Genomic DNA, 22,233 nt, shown 5'->3' with positions numbered 1-22,233 from the left:
GCCGGCGGTGCTTTTAACGAGATTTGAGAGCAGAATAGGAGCAGGGTGCAAGACAACACCTCGGGCCAACAAGGCACGGACACTGGAAAAGTTCAAAGGTCTATGGGACGAGCCAACGCACTGTACTTCCAACACTTTAGATGTTGGCTTCCATTAAGGAAGTTTTGGTGCCAAGAAATTAGGAATGCACAAAATGCAAATTAATGAAATTGTGATTTTTCTGACAAAAATTGTGACTGTGATGGAAAATATTATTAAAAAAGATTCCAGGTTTGCTGTGCTTATTTGTAGGTCTGCACAATCATATATCAATATGGCAATAAAATAATAATAATTATTGCAATAATAATAATGGATATCAATTTCTATTTAATAATAATAATAAAAAATAAAAATAAAAGATACTTACTATTATATAAAAATGTATAAATCCAGGCAAAATAATGAATTACTATTGGAATATTTCACTGTAAAAGAGTATTTTAGAAAAAATATATTTTTATTTTACATTACAACTGTAAATTATAATATAGTAATATTCTCTTGTATCTTAATTTTCTAAAGGTAACCTAACCCTAACCATCAGATTTTTATTTTTATTTGGTAGCCCTTAAAGGTTTTCTTTTATTGATAAGCGCTTCTCATTACAAGTATAGGAAGACGCCTGGCACATGATGTGGAAACGAGCCGCTCTGAGATGCTGCAAACACCAGCGAAACGCAATGCCACACTTTACCCTGAAACACACAGCGCATACATTCATTTAATTAAATTGAAGACTTTACGATTCGATGACACTAAGCAATATCGCGATCAGTTTTATTTTGGTTAATCGTGCAGCCCTACTGGAAATACTACTTGTCGTGTAAGTCTCGGAAATCGTTTTAAGTAACCTTTTTGCTTTGTGGGTTCATTTTGAAAGCTGTTATGGTAGAAAGCAAGCAAGGAAAGTGAATGATGGGAAAGTGAACCAAGCAGGGTTCTCATTTCACTTGGCGTATGGCAAGCAGACCAAGACATAGAAGCAGTAAGAGATGCCGAATGCTTTGCAGAATGCTGAGGGTCAAAGGTTGTGGTGAGTTCAGGCTTCAAATGGTGTTGGTCTGCCAAGGATGAATGGATACAAACCCCGGTTCCTGTTTCATAAATTGATGTGAATTTGCTGCTGGAACGGAGAGCCAGGAACCCCCTCCCCTTCACGTCCGCTTGGAATGGCGAACTTTGTGAAAGAAACATCGTACAAGAGAAGCGCGTTGACGGCTTTGATTACTTTTAGGCATCCAGGACAGCAACCTGTGGACAGCGCCAATCTCCAAATGTACATTCAAGCTGAGGATACAGTATTCAGCGACGAGGGGAAAGCGGTAATGATGGCCTCAGATGAAAATCTCTTCCTCCACCGAGTGTCTTGAAACATTTCAGTGTCCATCAAATTGGGATTGGTTGGTTAATTGGCATTTTAACGCCACGCCAGCTTCCTTGGCTATTTCCATCATGGCCAGTTGAAATACTTTAAAAGAGCAACTACATATGGTTTTTGAAGTTTTCTTTGGATGCTATAAAATAGATTCAGGGTTAATTTCTTCAAAAGTTTAAATTTCTAAAATAATATAAAAGAGAACTTAAACCCATCAAAGTGGGAACCTCCAATGGAAAGAGAAAAGGGAACGAAAGTAACATCGGGAAAGGTAAACCGTTTCCCCCCCAGCTGAGCAGCATTGGGTCGTAATCATGCTGTGCTGCAACTTATAGATCCAGCGATACATGGAAAGGCTGTCAATCCTAGTAAGGATGGGGTTGGGAAATGGGGTTTCTTCCCTAAATTACCCTCTAAGAGCCCAGAACTGCTAAAATTCAAGCTTTTTTTCCCTGCCATCAGATTGACCGCAATCATTTGAGATCCCATCTGGAACTCATCAGGCAAGCGTTTGGAAATGGGCCCAATCATGAAATTAAACTTTGGGATTACCAAAATTTAGAGAGCAAAGCAAATAAAATTCACCTCGAGATATGTGCTCCGTGTCTCGGTTTTCCGAGGAGTGGGTGGCACAGATCCCCGGAGGGGGAGGCTGGGTTCCCTCTTAACTCTCGAGCAATCTGGACACCTGACCACTCGGCATTACAGGTTGTGTTTGTTTTACTTTGTACGGGAAAGCAAACAGGGCTCTTTTCTTCAGACAGCGTGGGCCGAAAACTCTCTCAAATCTCCGGGTGGAAATGACAAAGCCAGTCCTTACCTTCCTGAGTGAGATTCGACCACCTGAAGAAACTCTCTACACCGCAAAACCTCCTGAACATGTAATTACTCTGACATCATTTGGGACTGGAGGAAATCGCTAACTAGATCCATCAAATGCTCACCCATGTCCTTCAGCTACAGCAAGAGTCTCGCATTATAAATCCAACCACATATGCAAATATATCCGGCCCTAAATAAAACCTCCCAATTAAAACAGAACAGTTGCCACGCAACCACTGAGGTCAGAAAAAGTTTTTAGACGTGCCTGATTCTACATAGTTGCAAAGGATGTAAAGTTTCCTGCGCTCATGACAGCTCCTCAGTGGGTCACTGGACCGGAATCTGGAATCAGTCAGTCGATGTGATTAGCAGACGTGACCTCGATCCGCTACCTGTCACTAGAGCTTTACGTTAGAGCCCGGAGAGAGGGCCATTCTGAAAAACCTCAAAAGAGAATCACTCATCCATGGCTTACCGCACACTGGAAATAAGATTTCAGCCGTGTGCCTGCCCGGGCAGACAGCGGAAACAGCGCCCTCTATGGGACGTGTGCGCACGGTGCAAACTGACTTTCTGAAAAGGCAAATTTAGCACTATGATTATTACAAATATTTAATTAATATGCTAATATTAAAAGCAGGGTTGTACCACATTCAGTTGACTTGAGAATGACTTTTACATTTAATTTTTTTTTTTATTACAAAGTGGATGCAGAATTGCATTTTCAATTTGAATGTAACGTACAATTAAAATTCTTTTCACAAACAGATATTCACAAATATTCTTTTGACAGACAGACATATAGATGGATGTCATTTTGTATGGAGATGGATGGATGAGTCACTGCATAAATTGTAGTTTATATCACAGACATGGATGGATAGATATTTAAAACTCAACTTCATGTGGGATTTGTATCAATACAGACACCCACTGTTGTTCACCACTTTTAGATGTAGTTCAAGTAGTTCATCTCTTTCAAATCACTCCTGCTAAAATAGTAAAGCTAGACCAACATCTAGATAAACACATTAGTCAACCTATTAGTCAGACTCAACAAATTAAAACAGATTTAATTAAACTGTTTGAGTGTTCAATTTAAAGTTTAAAACCTAATGCTGAACCCAAAACAGCCATGTGTCGATAACCAAACTAACGAACCAATCCGGTTCATCCATGATCAGAAAAATGAAAAGAACATCAGGTTGAATGACGTCACTATACAGGTCAATCTGGATTTAAATCACAAATCTCCCATCAAATTACTCACTTTACTGCCAGTTGCAAACTTAAAACACACACACACATCTTTCTAGGCTACTGTGCAGGTCTCAGTCTTTGAGAGCGGTAGCTGTTGGCCGGCAGGAAGCTGAAGCTGCGGCCGGGAGCCAGAGCCCCTTTTCCCCTTAATTCCACAATGTGTCTTCATTCATCTCAAAGAGCACATGGAAAAGCCATTGCGGGGGAAAAGCCCCTTCCTGCCGGCTCGGTCTCGGACAGACGCTGCACTCTCGCGTATTCCCTCTCCACTCGGCTAACAGGAAATAGCCCTTTATTACAAAGGGGGGACATGAGGATGAAAAACAGGGGATTTAGAAGTCTGGAGTTTTATTTGTAGACAACTTGTGTTGAGAGCAGCGAAGGGACGGAGAGGCAACCCAATCTGCCGTCCCCAGACAAGGGGGGGGCTAATTTAGCGTACGCCAAATGGCCGCGGGACCACCGCCGATATGTGAGGCGCACGCAGAGATGCATGACAACACCGCTGAGATCAGGCCCACAAACTCCTTCAAAGAGGGATGCCTGAGGGGTAAAAGACAAGACTGACAAGCTAATGAGATTCACACCTTCTCATCTCCATGTGAGTCTACCGAACTGAGCACAAAATGAGAAAATGAGTAGGATAGAGAAGCCACCGTGTTTAAGATAACAAGAAACTGTGCTAGCAATGCATTAATATCTGATGCAGAGCAGTGCAGTGGGAAATCATGTCTACTTTATCTAGTGCAGGGTTTCTCAAACTCAGTCCTGGAGGGCCACTGTCCTGCACAGTTTAGCTCCAACCCTGATCAAACACACCTGAGCAAGCTAATCAATGTCTTCAGGATCACTAGAAACTAGTTTCTAACTAGAAACTAGTGACTATTTGTATTGATCATGGATGTTGACTAGTATGTTCATCTCGATTTAGCTTTGATGTTTTTGGCTGCAGTGACTTAAAGAGGATGAAGTTCTAGAACTACATTTAAAAGTCAACTTTACAGAGAGGATTTCACCATACGGACAGCGTGTTGTGTTTTAGTGTGCTAATAGTCCAATGGCATCAGGTACGACGCATCAAAATTAAAAATGATTGACACATCATGATGCGGCAAGTTTTTTTGTATAGCAATTTTCACAATGATTATAATTTCAAAGCAGCTTTAAGATGACATTCAGCACAACAGTAGCTTATGCTTCCATACAAATTTGTGAATTTAACTTAAGCAGAAAATTGGAAAATCGCGTAAAACATTTTCAAATAAAGCACAGTTTCCATCCCAAGTGCTCAAGAGAACAAAATCGTAATTTCCTGTGAAACAGGTGCAAAATATCAAGTTTGGTGCAAATAGACGAGCCACTGTGGCTCTTTTTTTCCCCACATCCTGATGTTTGAGAATGCAATTTATGCGGTAAATGTGCTTCCATCAAGGTATACGCACATAGGCTTATGTCGGTATCAGTTTTTTTTTTTTTTTTGCCTCAATTGAGCAAACAACGTTTTTTTAAGTGCATCTTGGCATTTCTATCCACCTTTTTTTCTTTCTTTTTTTGATATCCCAAAATTAAATGTGGAAACATAGCTGGTGATAAATTTACTGATGAAAATGTTTGCTGAACATGCAAAAAAAAAAAAAAAAAAACATACTGTTGAAGAAATTATGAGAATTTTATATTTACTAATGCTTTTGAATTTTAAGAACTTTTAATTATTTGGTAATAATTTGGTATGTTAGGGGTTTGACCACTTTTGTAAAGATTGCAGATTATTGCAAAATAAAAGTCCTTTTTGTTGAATAAAACTATAAAACAGCTAAAGGGTAAAAATGGACAAAAATAAATGCATGACAAAATACTGACTTCATTCAAAAGACGCTTTTGTCAAAATGTGAAAACATGAAAGCATAAAACTTTCTAGTTCTTTACAATAACTGATAAATGCTCCACTATAACGCAAAAAGACATGTACGAAGAAAGTAAATAAGCTCAACTTTGATTTAATGTTGTCATTAAACTAAAAGAACTAGAGGAAGCCTCCACAGACAGCGGAAATGTAAAACATTTAAGTACTTTTACAAACTAGATAATGACAGCACTCATCGTTTCTGATGCGTTCTGAACGACTACGAAGGGGGGCATTAAAAAGTCAAATCGGGTATCTACCCAAGAACAATAACACTTCTGCAAAACATTCCTGGTCGGAAGCAGATTGCCAAGAACAGTTTTGGATGGCTGCTGTGTTTAGGTTGTACAGCCTGGCAAATTATCCAGACCGCATCGTGCCAAGGTTCAACGGTTTTCAATGATGCATGTAAATTAAAGAGCTGAAAAGGAATTCTTTAATGGTCCTAGATGTAAATATGAGACGTTACAGAGCTCCTTACTGCAGAGATGCTTCACGGTCTCCCTTAGAAAAAGCCAACAGAGACATTACAGAAATGCGGTAACGTCTTACAGGCGTAAGGGAACGTATCAAATACTGCGGTTCAGACACTTCCAGCCCAAGGAACAGGACAAAAATCTTTTTCCTTTACATGAAATATTACACAACTAACCATATTCCCCTCCACGGAACAATGAAGTAATCATGCCTGTGCAAACGTTGCACAAAGAGCCGCCGCTATGTTTAAATTGAGAATGAGATTTTTCTTCCTGAAATCATCTTTATCCTACTTGTCATTCAGTATCATCATCAAGCAATAGATTTCCATTATTGCTGCTTCAACTTTAGACTAAAGTTTACACTATAACTTTGCCATCAGCTGTCATTTGCTAGACTATAATATCTGAATAAAACTAAATCTAATGTGATGACACAAGAAAGGCAAAACTGGACATTTTCCCGCCATTCGGTTTCTGTAAAGATGATGGTATTTCACACAGTGTGCTCACAAAGACTCAAAAATCCCCTTAAGTAGTCAAATTATACATTTGTTATGCATCCAAATAAAAGTCAAAAGAGTTGAAAGTCAAATGGCCATCTGGAAACAAATGATAGGAGGACAGCATGCAAAGGACACATCGCAACAGATGCAGGTGCACCAACAACACCTGGACACACTGGTGATATCCAGACTCGCTGAACTGGAAAATGCAATTTATTAATGGAAATAAGAGTTGAGCGCAAACACTCTTCCATGGATTTTCCGTCACCTGAGAGGGGATCGGAGTCCAACAGTCTGAGACCACTAGTGAAAATGCATCAGTTTTGCATTCTTTTCTATTTGAATACAACATCTTTGTTGATGTAATAAGTTGCATAACAATTTGAGTGAAAAGTTGCATTGAAACATCTAAAAACCCGATGATCATGTTCTTCAGTACGATGTGAGAGGATCCAAAGAGCATCTCGTGCTTCAATGGTGCAGAATCTTAAATATTTCACCTTTAAAAATATGAATGCACAGTTTTGAAAATGTTGCCCGATACCGATAATTCTTTATGAAAAGCCGATAACCGATATATTGGCCGATAAATCTAAATCCAAATTTGTATATAATTTAAGAACCTGATTCCAAAAACAAAAGTCTCAAAGCCATGTCCCAAACACTCAATTATAATGACGTTCGTTCTCATTATAATATTATGTAGTCTATATGACGGCCTTGTGCTGCACATGTTGCCTTTAAAGCAACACTATGGAAGTTTTCCTCTGCGGTCCCCCTACAGGTTGGAAGCGGAATTGTCCATTACCGCTGACGTAAATCATTTAGCCCACCGCAGCCTACTGTCGCACGCACACTCACTGTTTATCCAGCTCCGGCTTTAGAATGAACGATGTCCACAGACAAGGTAGAGTATGATGCATGATTTTATGAAAGTATGATGTATTGCGACATCAGAAACGAAGAAAAACAAAATAATGACTATTGTAACGCTTGCCGTAAAGCAAGTCAAATTTGTAGTTTTCTTATGCATCATTAGAACTACATAAACGCGACCCGATCTGGCAATCTTACATAGTGTGGTTATAGCAGATAAAGGACCGCAAAGCGGAGGCAGAAGTGCCTTTCACCCTGTTATGACTTGATAAACCACTGAAACGATTTTGGAAACATTATTTTAAGGTACATTTTTTTTACATAGTGTTGCTTTAAATGTATTTTCCTTTTTAAAGTGATTCCAATCATATTTCAAGCAATTCAAAAACATCATGGCGAACAGTGCGCATCTGAAGCGTCTCGGCTGAAGGACATAATACCTTATCGGCTTTAATATATCGGCCAAATTTTCTTATCATGCCGATAACGAAAACATTCAAAATGAACATATATCGGCCGATACCGATATGGTGGCCGATATATTGTGCATCCCTACTTTACAATATATTTAAATATTTAAAAATCGAAAACTTTGTTTATTTCCATGCCAAGAATTACAAAAAAAGTTTAAATTCACAATTTCAATATAAAAAAAGTGTTTCCATGGTAACCATAGTTCCCACAAAAATTATATTATTACTAATGTACATCCATAAAAATGGATACAAGATCTCTTGCAAACAGTGTAAAAAAACATTCAGGATATTGGTTTCATTTTAAATTTAAATGGCTGTAATGGCCAATATCACAGTACCAAAGTTTTAACTTTGTTTTTTTAGTATAAAATACAGTGCAGTGTTTTTTTTTTTAGATGTCTGCAGGCCACAGAAAGCTATGGAAAAATCGCATTCAAACCAAATCAGATGATTGATGATTATTCTTGTCCTGGGCTGCAGATGACGGACAGATTCTTACCTCCTCATCAGACGTGTCGTGCTCGTACTCGTCCACCTGTGAGGAAACCTTGAGGCCGCTGTCTCTATCGGACACAACACGCTCTTCTCCACCCTCCTTCCCAGCGGCTTTCTTCTTCTTCCTCTTCTTTTCCTTTGAATTTTGGCCAGAACTCTGTAGAAAAAATTAAACCACGTTAGTTGTTACCGAAACCTTAGCTTATGCACTCAAATACGAACTGTTTTCTATAAACAGGACTATAAATAAAATACTTAATTTATAAATGTTTTCTATAAAATTGACTATAAAAACAAAGTACCGGTATATAAAAGAAGATTTTGTGAGAATCCCATATTTTGTCCACCCAAATCACGTTTTTTTTTCTTCCCCATACTAACTAAATTCACATTTGTAATGTGAAAAATGTGAAAACTATTTTATTGACAATTTTAATCTGACAAAATCTAATAATCAAGATCAAAATCATTACTTTAATCAATAACTGTTAACTGGATCTTACTGTTATTAATATATGTATACACTAAATGGTAGTATTTGTTGTACTCTTTACTTTAGTCAGATTTTTTTAATTAAAAAAAATGTTATTACACTAATTTACATTTAAAAATTACTGATCAAGAATCAAGAAAAATTTGCATTAAAAACAAGCAAAAATGTAATTATAAAAAAAAAGAAGAAAAAAAGTACTAGGTCTGCAAAGTAACACTATTTTATAGTGTCCCTATAACACATCTTACATGTATTCACTATGGTAATTTACATTAACATTTCTGCATTTGGCAGATGCTTTTATCCAAAGCGACTTAGTACATTGCAAGGTACACATTTACATTGTTATCAGTTCTTGCTTTCCCTGGGAATCGAAACCATGACCTTTTGGGTCACTCTACTGTTGGAGCTACAGGAAAGCTATTAAGCTAGTAAAGCTAGTAATAACAGTAATGCACAATTACACGCAACTAACCCTAAACCAAACCCGGTAACACTTTATTTGACAGTGTCATTGTTACATATGCTGCATGTAATTACTGTAGTAATAACTATAAATTATGCATAATTACATGCAATTAACCCTCAACCAAACCCGCATCCTAATCCTAACCCTATAGTAAGTACATGTTGTTAATTATTATTACTCAGAACTTAAATGTATACATACACTGTAATACTGACACCTTAAAATAAAGTGTTACCCCAAACCCTAACCTACATTACTCAGACCAAACCCTAACCTAAATTATATAGTAAGTACAAGTTTTTATTATGTGCATAATTACGCTGTAACAAGGGCACCTTAAATTATAAGGTGTCATTGTTACAGTGTACTTATATGTTTAAAGTACCGAGTAATATTAATTAACTACATTACTTACTATAGGGTTATGGAAGGATTAGGGTTTGGTTGAGGGTTAATTGCATGTAATTATGCATAATTTACTGTTATTACTATGGTAAGAACATGTAACAAGGACACTGTAAAATAAAGTGTTACCAAAAATACAGTACTCATGTAACTAACTAATGTAACATACTGTAACAAGCACTAGTTATTGGCAAAGCAATGGTATGCAACTAGTATGTGCAGCGCATTATGCTTAATAATTAAAAACAAATGCAAAAATTGTGCAAAAACGTTTTTAAAACACTTTTCATGCTGTTGTAGAAAAACACACTTCAGTACAGCATTTCCCAAAGACCCTGTTTTTTACGGCAGCATGACAGTCTACATGCTTCAGATATGCAGTTTATTCCAGTTCGCGCACAAACTTCCTGTGGGTGATTTACACGTGTGCCGTTGAAAAGCAGTCACCAGAACCTCACATCCTGGCCGAGACGCCGGGACATCGGGATGAAAGCTCCCAGTGCCGCATGTTATTTACCACAGCCCATCAGTCACGAGAAGGCCAAACGGACTGAACATCTCCTAACAGGGTCGAGAGGAAGAGCAGCTTTGAGCCGCCGCGTCTCCCTCGAGCCCGAGATGGGGCAGGTGAGCAACCTGTGCTGATTTACGGCTCCTTAACGTCCCGCTATCTCTTGGACTGCAGAGCTAAGTGAAACACTTCCTCCCTGAAGCCCAGTTAAATCCACATCAAGACGCTCGAGCCCTGCGTTCCTGAATGCCTCGTGCAGCCCGGGGGACGGCCCATTTTTCCGCTAGCCCTGAAGATCTAAAAACAAGCTGAAACAGAGTTTAGGAAAAGGAAGAGTTGGGGGAATGACACCGGTTGTTCTGAGTCATTAAACCACAGGCCAAATCAGGACGTGACCTGTTAGGATAAGCAGCCATATCGAAAATTCACAGTGAATTTGCTGCCAATTCAAAATTGTGAATATCATTGAGGACTTCAGTTTCATTGTGCCAGTCGATTCTTCCTTGCATTGAGTATAAAAGCATTAAAACAGATGTTTTCTCTGATTTTAACAAACACCACTGAAGTTTGTTCATGAATCAATTCAAACCATGAACCAATTCATCGATTCGCTCGCACCCCCTGAAAGTGATCATGGAAGTAATTTTGCAATATATTTCAGTGTTTTAGTAAGAATACTGTATATGCAGGTAAAAATGAGCTGTTTATGACTATGATTTGTTATATTGATGTATATAAATGAAAATGATTCAATCTTATTCTTCCCTGTAACTTCACGTAACGAAAAACACCCTCAAAACATGCACTCAAAAGTTTATGTATTCTTTTTTCATATACAATTCAAAAGTATATAAATATATATATATAAAAAGGACATTTCTTTAGCAAAGATGCATTAAATTAGGGATGCACCGATATATAATTGTCCAATACTGATAACCAATAATTCTTTGTATTTGAAAGCCCATAACCGATATATTGGCCATTTGGCTGATAAATCTAAATCCAACTGTTTATAATTTTTGATTTTTCAAAAAATATGAACTGTTCTCAACATTGAGAATCATAAATGTTTCTCAAATCATCATATTAGAATGATTTCTGAGGGATCATGTGACACTGAAGACTGGAGTAATGATGCTGACAATTCAGCTTTGATCACAGGAATAAATTACAGTTTAATATATATTCAGATAGAAAACCATTAAATAAAATTGTAATATGTCACAATATTTCTGGTTTACTGTATTTTTGATAAAAAAATAAAGTCATATTATAATATATAGGCTCTATATATATATATTAGTTTACAACGGCTGTGTTAAAGCAATATATTAACCTACATAAATATATATACATTTTACTGGATAATACTACAATATTTTTTACATTATTACAATTATTAAAATATATTGCTTAAGCAATGTATAGTAATATTATTCCAATGAATGCATGAATCAGACAAAAGAAACGAACACACTGACAGGCTTTTGGACCGCATCTCTCATCCGTTTCGAACCTGCACACACACATTCAGATAAATCTAAATCCAACCGTTTATAATTTTTGAGAGCCTGATAACAAAAACAAAAGTCTAGTCATTATAATGTTCTCATTATAGTTTTATGTAGCCTACAGATTTTGCACTTAACTGTATTTTCCTTTTTTAAGTGATTCCAATCATATTTCAAGCAAATTCAAAATGCCGATATGGTGGCCGATATATCTCATGCATCCCTACATTAAATTGATGAAATTTTACAGTAAAGACATATATAATGATTTCCATTTCAAATAAATGTTGTTCTTTTGAACTTTCTATTCATCAAAGAATCCTGAATAAAAATGTATCACGGTTTCCACAAAAATATGAAGCAGCAAAACTGTTTTCATCATTAATTAATAAAAATAAATGTTTCTTGAGCATCAAATCATCATATTAGAATGATTTCTGAAGGATCATGTGACACTGAAGACTGGAGTAATGATGCTGAAAATACAGCTTTTCATCACAGGAATCAAACGACATTTTACAATATATTTACATAGAAAACAGTTTTTTTAAATTGTAATACAATTTCACAATTTTACTGTTTTTACTGTATTTTTGATCAAATAAATGTAGCCTTGGAGAAGAGACTTCTTTCAAAAACATTACACTCTTACAACGTTAGTGTTTATTTCCATATATATATTTTTTACTGGGTAATATAACATTTGTGCATATAAATTAAACTATCAAATAGTCTTGCATGTGCACATTTAGTTATTCATTTAGTAAATTATTTGGAAAATATGCTTTAACAAGATTCTGAATTCTGAATCTAATTAGCAATAGTTGAAATAAGTAAAAAAAAAAGAAAGAAAGTAAAACATACAATTAAAAAGAGTCTACTTTTCAGGCCCTTTCGTAACAATCACCGGAAGAGATAAAGCTGAATATGATCAAAAATATAACATTATTTAGCTATACATCACCCAGGCACATCTTGCCAAACATGCACAGGGATACTTCACACGTGAAATGAACACACTAGTTTCTTACTGCAAGAGTCCGGTAATAAAAGAAGGATGTGGGGGCAGAGAAATCAGCTTTTGACAGATGATTTGACCAGATGATGTTCGAGTAAAGCTCACGGTGTGGATTCAGATTAAAAACAAGCTCTTCAGGACGTCTGGCGGCCCGTGGCCAAACGCCAGAACAACCACAAAACCCATGTGGGCTGAAGATGTTGCAGACCAAAAGCATGACGACGAGCGCTCGAGACTCCAAAGTTACAAAGAACCGAACGCACTCTCACACACACACAAACTAAATTACATTATATATTAAAAGAAATTAATACTTTTGTTTCATCTTATATATACACTTTTAGTTGCTTTAATTCAGCTAGGAAGGACACATTCAATTGATCAAAAAAGACAGTAAATTGTTTATAATGTTACAAAGGATTTCTATATAAAAAATCCTGGGGGGAAAAAGTATCAGGGTTTCAACAAAAAATATGAACTGTACATTGTCAACATTGAGAATCATAAATATTTCTCAAATCATCATATTACAATGATTTCTGAAGGATCATGTGACACTGAAGACTGGAGTAATGATGCTGAAAATTCAGCTTTGATCACAGGAATAAATTACATTTTAATATATATTCAGATAGAAAACCATTATTTAAAATTGTAATATGTCACAATATTTCTGGTTTACTGTATTTTTGATAAAAAAATAAAGTCATATTATAATATATATAGGCTACATATATAATAGTTTACAACGGCAATATATTAACCTACATATATTTATATCTTACTGGATTCTACAATATTTGTGCATTATTACAATTATTTAAATATATTGCTTAAGCAATGTATAGTAATATTATTCCAATGAATGCATGAATCAGACAAAAGAAACGAACACACTGACAGGCTTTTGGACCGCATCTCGCATCCGTTTCGAACCTGCACACACACATTCAGTGTGTGTAACGCTGCACACCAACGTTTGCACAATAACGTGTTTTTAATGTGTGTTGGCGGACTGTCCCGGGTTCCGCTCCGAAGGCCTCGAGTCGCTCATTATTGCGTTTGCTTCCTCTGAACTGTGGTTGAGTTATAGAGTGAGTGAGTTACGGATGGAACAATCCGACGCCACTCATCAACATTCACGCTGATACTTAATTAAGACCGTGGCTACTCAATTAAAGTGTCCCGTCTGGCCCGTCACGTGTGTCGGCGATGGAAGCGGACCAGCCGTGTCTGCAACGCGTGCTGTGTGTGGGCGTGTGTTAGAGAGAGAGCGAGTTTGATGGTAAGATGAGCCCCTCTGGTCTTCCCCTCCCCCGTCCCGATGCGAGCGTGAATCAGACACACGGCTGCAGGAAATCTCGCAGGAATCATAACGTCTCCGGCAGCCGCGTTAACTTCAGCCTGGTGTGCATCAGTCAGAGTCTTGATCCATCTCTCAGAAGACGCTCAACAAAAGAGCGCAGGGAAAAAAAACACAAGCCGGGGGAGCGGATTAAAAAGTTGAGACAGGAACAATACGTCCCACGGCCTCCGCTGCAACGCCAGACAGAGATTTCAAAGCTGCGAATTTGATCGTGTCCCGCGGTAATGTCAGACACATCCGCTTTGGCCCTGAAGCTCACACTGCTGATCCTGACGAATGAGAGCAGAAAGAAATGCTGCTCACATGTGAAGAGGCCTAATATACACCAGTGATGGACCATAAGACCAGCATCATCACCAGCAATGGCTAAGCATGAACACTTGGCCACCTTTACAGATGCATTAGCTCTTTCTGGGTCTGCACTAACAGTCTTGTCAATCGACAATGAATAATGTTTGTAAATCATTTTAGAAAGTTAGTTTTGGCACAAGACGTATAAGAGCTGTTGGCTCGCGTGGGCTTAGGTTCGGCTCTCACTTTCCCATCAACATTGATTGCTCTATAAAAATATTGATTATTCTATAAAAAATAAAGGGGAAAAGCCCAATAAATAAATAACAAATAAAATTTTACACATACTTGATATACACACATATATACATATGTTCTAATATGCTGATTTGGTGCTCAAGTAACATTTATTTTATTATTAATGTTAAGGTAAGCACAGTTGTGATGCTTAATACTTTTGAGGAAAGTGTTTTTTTTCCAGGATTCTTTGATTAATAGAAAGTCAAAAGAACTGAATTTATTATAAATAGAACTTTTTTTGAAAATATTTATTAATTTCAAAAATGTCTTTACTGTCTTTATCAATTTAATGTGTTTTTGAAATCTTACGTACCCCAAACTTTTTAATGGCAGTGTATCATGATCATGAAAGAGCAGCTAAAACTGTTTTCAACATTGATGATAAGAAATCATGTGACACTGAAGACTGAAGTAATGATGCGAAAAATTCAGCTTTGCATCACAGGAATAAATTCTATTTTAAAATATATTACAACAGAAACCAGTTAATTTAAACTGTAATAATATTTCACAGTATTACTGTTTTTACTGTAATTTTGATCAAATAAAAGCAGCCTTGGTGAGATTGAGAGACTACTTTCAAAAACATTAATGTTTCCAAACTTTTGACCAGTAGTTTATAATATTCATATATTGTGTAAAAACACTGATATTGATATCTGATACAAGTTTTGCATTGGTCAGTATGTGATATGGCAGGGCCGATGGCTGATAAATTGCGGACACACATATACTATGGTAAACGAGATACTGAAAAAAAAAAAAAAAAACACTGAATTTAAAACAACAACAGTAACACACTAACAACAACGAGTACCACTTAAAGGTATAGCGGAGGATCTTTCCAAATTTGAGATAAGACCCGCCCTCTCCACTTTTTGAAAAGTTTGATTGATTCACCAGAATGATTGACAATTAGGAGGACCAATAGTTTAGACTACCCACCAGGAAGTAAAACATCCTCCGCTATACCTTTAACATTTACTCAAAATAACCTATTCATAAAAAACTAAGGTAGCACTTTATTTTACAGTGTCCTTGTTACATGTACTTACCATAGTAATAACAGTAAATTATGCATAATTACATGCAACTAACCCTCAACCAAACTCTAATCCTATAGTAAGTACATGTAGTTAATTATTATGACTCAGTACTTAAATGTATAATTACACTGTAACAATGACACCTTAAAATAAAGTGTAACCAAAACTCATTGTGTTCTTCTAATACAACGGCTGAGGGAGTGAAGGCAAATGTAAAACGCTCTCTCTTCTGACTGCTGTAATCAATCTCCCAAACTAAATGTAAGACAGAATATACTGTCGACAAGGTTCCTGGTAGATTCTGAGCTTCGCAACCGTAACAAAACATGATCTAGAACACATGTCCTTTAACTGACGATGCACACAAGCAATGTTTTGAGACGCAGATTTCACAAAACGTGTTATTTATAAAGCATAACATGAAACTCGTGTTCTCTAGGGGAGTGATGTCATCGTGATTGACAGCTGTTGAGTTCGGAGTTCACCAGCGGACTGAGGCAGCATTTTCATTGCTATAGATAAATATTGACTTTCTTCTGTGCCAGACACCTGCCAAGATCACATGATTCTCTGTCCATGACTCCAGATCAATGCACACAGAATGACAGTTTGACAATCTACTTCCTTCTCTCAGACGTCCACTGATGCAGAAGAGCTGGCAGTCACACTATCAGTGATGCAGCATTAGGGGGCGCTAGAGAGTGAGGATCAGAGGTGGAACTGAAAGATATACAGCAGCCCAAAAATATTTGGACTATTAAAAATGTTTCAATGTCATTGCATTAGATAATTAAGCATCAAATCAAGTGTCAGTATCTGAGCTCAAAACAGCAAGATCTTTCCTCAAAGCTGACTTCGCTTTTCTTTATCTCAGGTCCGACATCTACACAATACATTTTTCTTAATTTTCACAACACTATATGTTTTATCAAATCCCCAAAAAGTTATTTTTATAAAATAAATTACATTTTTAGAAATGCCTTCTGTGAGCACTTGACTGAATCCTGTTGATGTTAATGCTTTAAATGAAAATAGATAAATAAAATAATTAAATAAATTAATCACTCTCTGCTTGAACTATTTAAAAAAAAAAAATGTTTGAATAATTTTATTATCCCTCATTGTCTAGCCTTTAGTCCAGTAAATGGACAAAACAATTTTTTAAATAACCCAAAATAGCTAAAAATAATAATAATTTTGTATTTTAATTTGTTCCCCCAGTCTTGGAAAACCAGGATAGTGGATTTGAAGTGTATGAATTAATTTTAAAGGTGATATCATGACCTGGAAAAGTCTTGGAAAATGTCATAATGGATATGATATTTTTAAAATATTTTATAAGACAGTAATAGCTATTTGTGCATAAAAAAAGTATTCTTTAAATCACAGAAAACTGGAAATGATATGTAAATTGATTGGTCATTAAAAGTGTGAACCCTAAAACACATTCAATACCTATTTTAATTTAAATCAGTCATAATTACTTTGCTGTAATAACAGCTGCTTTTCAGAAGCAAAAAATAACAGCTAGAAATATCTTGGTTTACATTGAGGGCTTAGAATATTGTCATGGACAAAGAAGGACTCGACGTCAAAACAATTGAGAACCAAAGTTCTAGACGATGTTTGAAAAGTTGTATTTTTAGCACTTCTCATATTCTTGCCTCCTTATAATTAATTGCTTTTAAAATATTTAGATAAAAGCATCTGCTAAATGAATAAATGCAAATATTAGTGTGTTTTTAAGCAAGCTGCTTTGATATCGCGTTACACAATGCAATGACATGCAGACATTTGTCTGACTGAAGTGTCCAAATATTCTTTGCACTATATTCCAAAACACTGTCTGGAAATGTGACACTCCATATGACAGAAAGTCCGCTGAATGCAATACATTTGGCAATAACAAATACAGTACTAATGGAAATCCCATCTGTATAAGAGCTGCAAACACAGTAAAGCACAGAAAACTAGAGGTTCTTAGACTTTCATGCCACACCATGTCTGATCAAAACAGATCATGCAACTAACGCCTACAGCCACCATAATATTCCCTCTCAGTCTGTTTTCTGCACTGAACTCTTGAACGTTTTTGGGATCCACATGTACATCTGACAGACTCTGGATCCCTGACTGCGTTTCTAGAAGTCCATAACTTACTGATAAACTAACATGATAAATATAAAAGTATTTAAAGCAATAGTTCACCCAAAAATGAAAATTATCTGGTAGCACTTTATTTTAGTCATGTTCCCCATGTACATTTTAGTACATACTTTATAGTTATTACAATAACTGGGTAATATCTGGGTACTAACCTGAACTTACACCTAAACCTATGTAGTTACTTTATATTACCCAGTACTTTCTTATGTAAGTAAACTGCAAGTACACAAGTGCAAGTACTGTAAAATAAAGTGCAGCCAATCATTTTCATTTTTGGGGGAACTATTCCTTTAAAACAGGTAACAATAGGTAACAAGTATATGTAAGTATATAGTACATATATATATGGACCGAAATCAAATAAAACCAAAGGCCTACATCAGTCATACATCGCTCTTAGGACAACACGTCTCGTGACAAGTTTGACGGCATGGAAATAATAATGTGATGTGTTGTAACATAACTGTCGCACTGAAAAACTTCAGCTGAGAGCTGTTAGAATATTTTAAAACAGTGAAAACAGACACAAACGAGCCCGAGGATATCACACAGGCAATCTGCAAACTGCACAAGAAGGTGATGGTGGCGGTGAGTGAGGACCCGTTCACACCTCGTATTAAGGTGTGTTTTGGTCGATCGGATCACTAGTGGAAAGACACTAAATACAGGTGTAAACAGGGTCTAAAACGCTTTGAGCTTGTCCAGTTTCGAACACTTCCAGAGGTCGTCGAATGAGTTCTCTAATGTGTACACATTTTGGGAAGAGCTCAAGCCAGACGGGATTTAAACTTTGTCGGCGAGACCTAAGTTTGGTTTGAAGATGAAAAACGTACCAAGCACAATGTTCTCTCATCATTCCTGATTTCTAACACACACTCACAGCGTTCGGCTGGTCTTGCGTCTGTCAGGGCAGAAACTAAAGCTGATGCTCTCCGTATGTTTTTCCCCCATCTCCGGTCACGCTCATATGTAAATTGCGCGTTTATTTTGTCCATTGTAGTGTTGTCACGGTACCAAAATTTCAGTATTCGGTACCGATACCAGTGAAAATCCACGGTTCTCGGTACCAATTTCGGTACCAAAGCTTAATTTAGATTAAATTTACATAATTATATTAAAGTGTAGGCTATATCACAAAGATGGAAACTGTAGTATTAAAAACACTTTACATAAGATTCCATTTGTTAGATAACATTAGATAAAATAACCTAAGAAAAAAAAAACAATAGTTATATACTGTCGCAATTATTCTCCTTTAGGGGTTAATTTAAAAATACATTTTTAAAATCAAAAGTTAACATTATTTCTGTTAACATTATTTAATGCACAATGAATGAAGTGAACAAACATGACCAATCAAGTGTTTTGTATTAAATAAAATTCACAAACATTAATTAATGTTGTAAAAATATATTGTTCACTCAATGTGTTATGTTAGATAACGCATTAAGTGATGTTAATGAATGGTATCTTATTGTAGCATCACCAAACTATACAGGAGATAAAATATGTTTTATTTGACTTGACTATACTTTTATTTAATCCAAAACTGTATTCATATTTAACTTTAAAAGGGCTTTTTAAACCTGCTAAGAGTTATCCAGCCAAGAATAAGACTATAACTGCTTTTCTGACGGACTGATATTAATGACGGCTTTTTATTTCACATCTCCATAAATATATCTAGTAGTAAAGCTAATGCAAGGGCTAGAAATCAATTAATAGGCCTATGTCACACTTCCTCGTCGTCATAGAGAGCGCAGTTCGCACAAGCGTTTGTACTCCCGTCAGTCCCGTGGCGTCTGTCGTTGCTATACATCCGTGAACGCACATGGAAAAGCGAGCGCGCTTGCCGCGCGCCATTTGAAATAACGTATCTGCACGCGCAAAAACATCAGCACCACATCAGCAGCAGCACCGCCGATCGCCATCAGCGCTTTTATGAAGAGGACGCAACTGCACGCGCTTCGGGCATGCACGCGCATCAAGTACCGGGTTTGAGAAAACCTGGTACCGTGACGTTTAAAAAAAATTAGTACCGACTTGGTACCGAAGTACCGGGTCTTTTGACAACACTAGTCCATTGGATTGAAAGATCTGAAGAAACCCATATATTTACATGCCTATAGACCCTCCCCTCAAAGAAATCAGGGCAGAAGTGGTTGAAAGTGGACAAAAGAGACGGATTAAACACCAGGAGTAAACGGGAAAGTGTTTCCCTCTTCTACTTGTGATCCACAGCGCATCTTAATTCCAGGTGTAAACAGGGCCTGAGTCTCAAAACACAAATCTTTACGGACATTGTCTGCTGGCATTAAGTATTTATTCATCGCACTTTAACATGTAATCTGAACGGCGTAGTTTATGTGCAATATTTAGTGTTAAATGTTATGCTGGTGTTTGAAATTAAGCTGCTTTGTTTATCATTGTTGTCTGATTGTGCGGACCTATTATAGGCTGCTATTAGCTATATATATTTATTATAAAATAACCAGAATAATAACAATGTTATTGTGTTGTCGTACATATTACTAGGCCTATCATCAATATTGTATGTTAATGTAATATGCAAAGAAAATGAAATGTGGAAGAACTACGATGCTGTTTTCAGCGTGCTCAAACAACTGTTCAAGACATGAATGATGCTCTTTTGTGAATATAGGTTTATCACATTGCAATTCAATGTTGATGTGGGCTGTAGTTTTGTAGTCTGTTTTTAAAACGTTTACAATGAGGAGTAGCCTAATCCTTATTTTATAAGCGTGTTGGCGATGTGCCGAATATATGATGTGATGTTAACGTGAAACTTGGGTGGGAAATTTGATAATAATAACAATAATTTAATCAATTATGGGAAAACGAGACAAATATTGTCTTGATATCTCTTGATATCTCTTGACTGTTGTCAATCCACGATATTATTGTCTATCGGCACAATATTGCGCATGAAGACGATTATAGACTTTAAAAAGGAAAACGCATAATATCTTGCTTTTATGCACCTAAAACGTTGTGTATAACTCTCCTGATGGCATCAGCGTGCAGATATGGGCTAAAGAATAATTATAAGCAACAAGTTTATGGTCTACATACAAGTCTGATATTGTGTGTGATTATATGCACAAGCCTAAAAATGAACCACAAAACAAGCATTGTGATTTTTATGGACCAGTAAGGAGTCTTTCAATTAACCCTTGATTCAAAACACGCTTTTATACCATCACACAGAGCACATCAAAGTTCTGTACACTATCATTAACGATATTTTAATTTTTTTTGAGTTTAGGGTGGATTTCAGCTCTTAAAAGGCAACAGAGATGCAACTTTAAATTGCAGGGCACCAGAAAAAACACATTTTCCATGTCAACATGCTGGTTCATATTACCTGAGGTTTGGTCACATCTTTGGCAGACAGCCGATCGTCTCCATCACCGCTGGCGGCTTTATCTTCCCCGACATCAGAGCTCTTTTCTTCATCACCGTCCTCCTCTTCCTCATCATCTTCATCATCACTGTCACTGCCTGATTCTTCAAGCCCGGAGAAGACGCTCTCTTCACTGTCTGACAGATCAGCCTGATCATCATCACCATCATCTAGATGACCATCTTTCCCACCATCCTTATCAAAAATGGGCAGCTGAGAAAAAAACATATAAAAGTTTCAGTGTAAGTATGAAAGCATCACAAATGCAGACTCATTACTGCATAACCATATTCACATTAACCTAATTTTACTTTTGTAATGAAAACCATACATGGATCAAAAGGTTTTCAATGACATGAGAAATATATATTCAGTCATGTGCTTCCAAACTTTAATAATATACTATTGTTATATCATATAACATAAAATATTACACCGTGGGTAGAAAGTATAAGCAGTAAACAGAGTAGACAAATAAACAGGGTAGACAAACTACAAGAGAAAGCGTTAAATGTACTCCGTTAAGTGTTTATATGTAGTCATTATTAAATGTATTATTATTGTCATTTATATAATTATTCTCCATCTCATTCAGTCACAACGCTGCAGTTTAACCTCGCGCTACATAAACACGCGTGTTATCATATAACGCGTTATATATAACTACTGTCTGACTGCTTTAAAACAACACTATATCAATATAACATCAAATCATACCTGGTCGTCTTCATTCTCCTCTATATTTCTTTTTTTATTCTTTAATTTAGTCATGGTGCCGCTGTGAGTTGGACGCATGCTGAAACTGCGACCATGTGGGTTTGAATCAGTGACGTCAAAGGTCAAACCATGACGCGTTTGTTTTATTTCTCACTCGTTTTATATAAAACGTTTTAAAATATCATTGGTTTTGTATTTTCTTCCAACTGATCGTTTTTTAAAAATAGAATGCTTTTGATTTGATTGCGTTTAATTAAAACCATGTCTGAGGTAAAAGGTTAA

The 22,233-nt window shown here is 36.5% G+C and overlaps 1 protein-coding gene across 1 annotated transcript in view; it reads right to left on the bottom strand.

Annotated features, from left to right (window-relative positions):
* Nucleotides 1–22,052, bottom strand: part of bop1 (BOP1 ribosomal biogenesis factor) — a 79,601-nt gene extending 57,549 nt beyond the window's left edge. The window contains exons 1-3 of the mRNA XM_082186948.1: nt 21,952–22,052; nt 21,196–21,447; nt 8,236–8,388 (exon numbers count right to left, since the gene is read on the bottom strand). Coding sequence (XP_082043074.1) covers nt 8,236–8,388; nt 21,196–21,447; nt 21,952–22,029 — 483 coding nt within the window. The 5' untranslated portion in view covers nt 22,030–22,052. The remainder of the gene's footprint in view (nt 1–8,235; nt 8,389–21,195; nt 21,448–21,951) is intronic.
* Nucleotides 22,053–22,233: the final 181 nt, after the last annotated feature.

The sequence above is a fragment of the Leuciscus leuciscus genome, assembly GCF_965113295.1.
Source record: "Leuciscus leuciscus genome assembly, chromosome: 12".
Classification (NCBI taxonomy): Eukaryota; Metazoa; Chordata; class Actinopteri; order Cypriniformes; family Leuciscidae; genus Leuciscus; species Leuciscus leuciscus.
The sequence above is the reverse complement of the archived record's forward strand: the minus strand, read 5'-3'. Positions and strand labels throughout refer to the sequence as shown.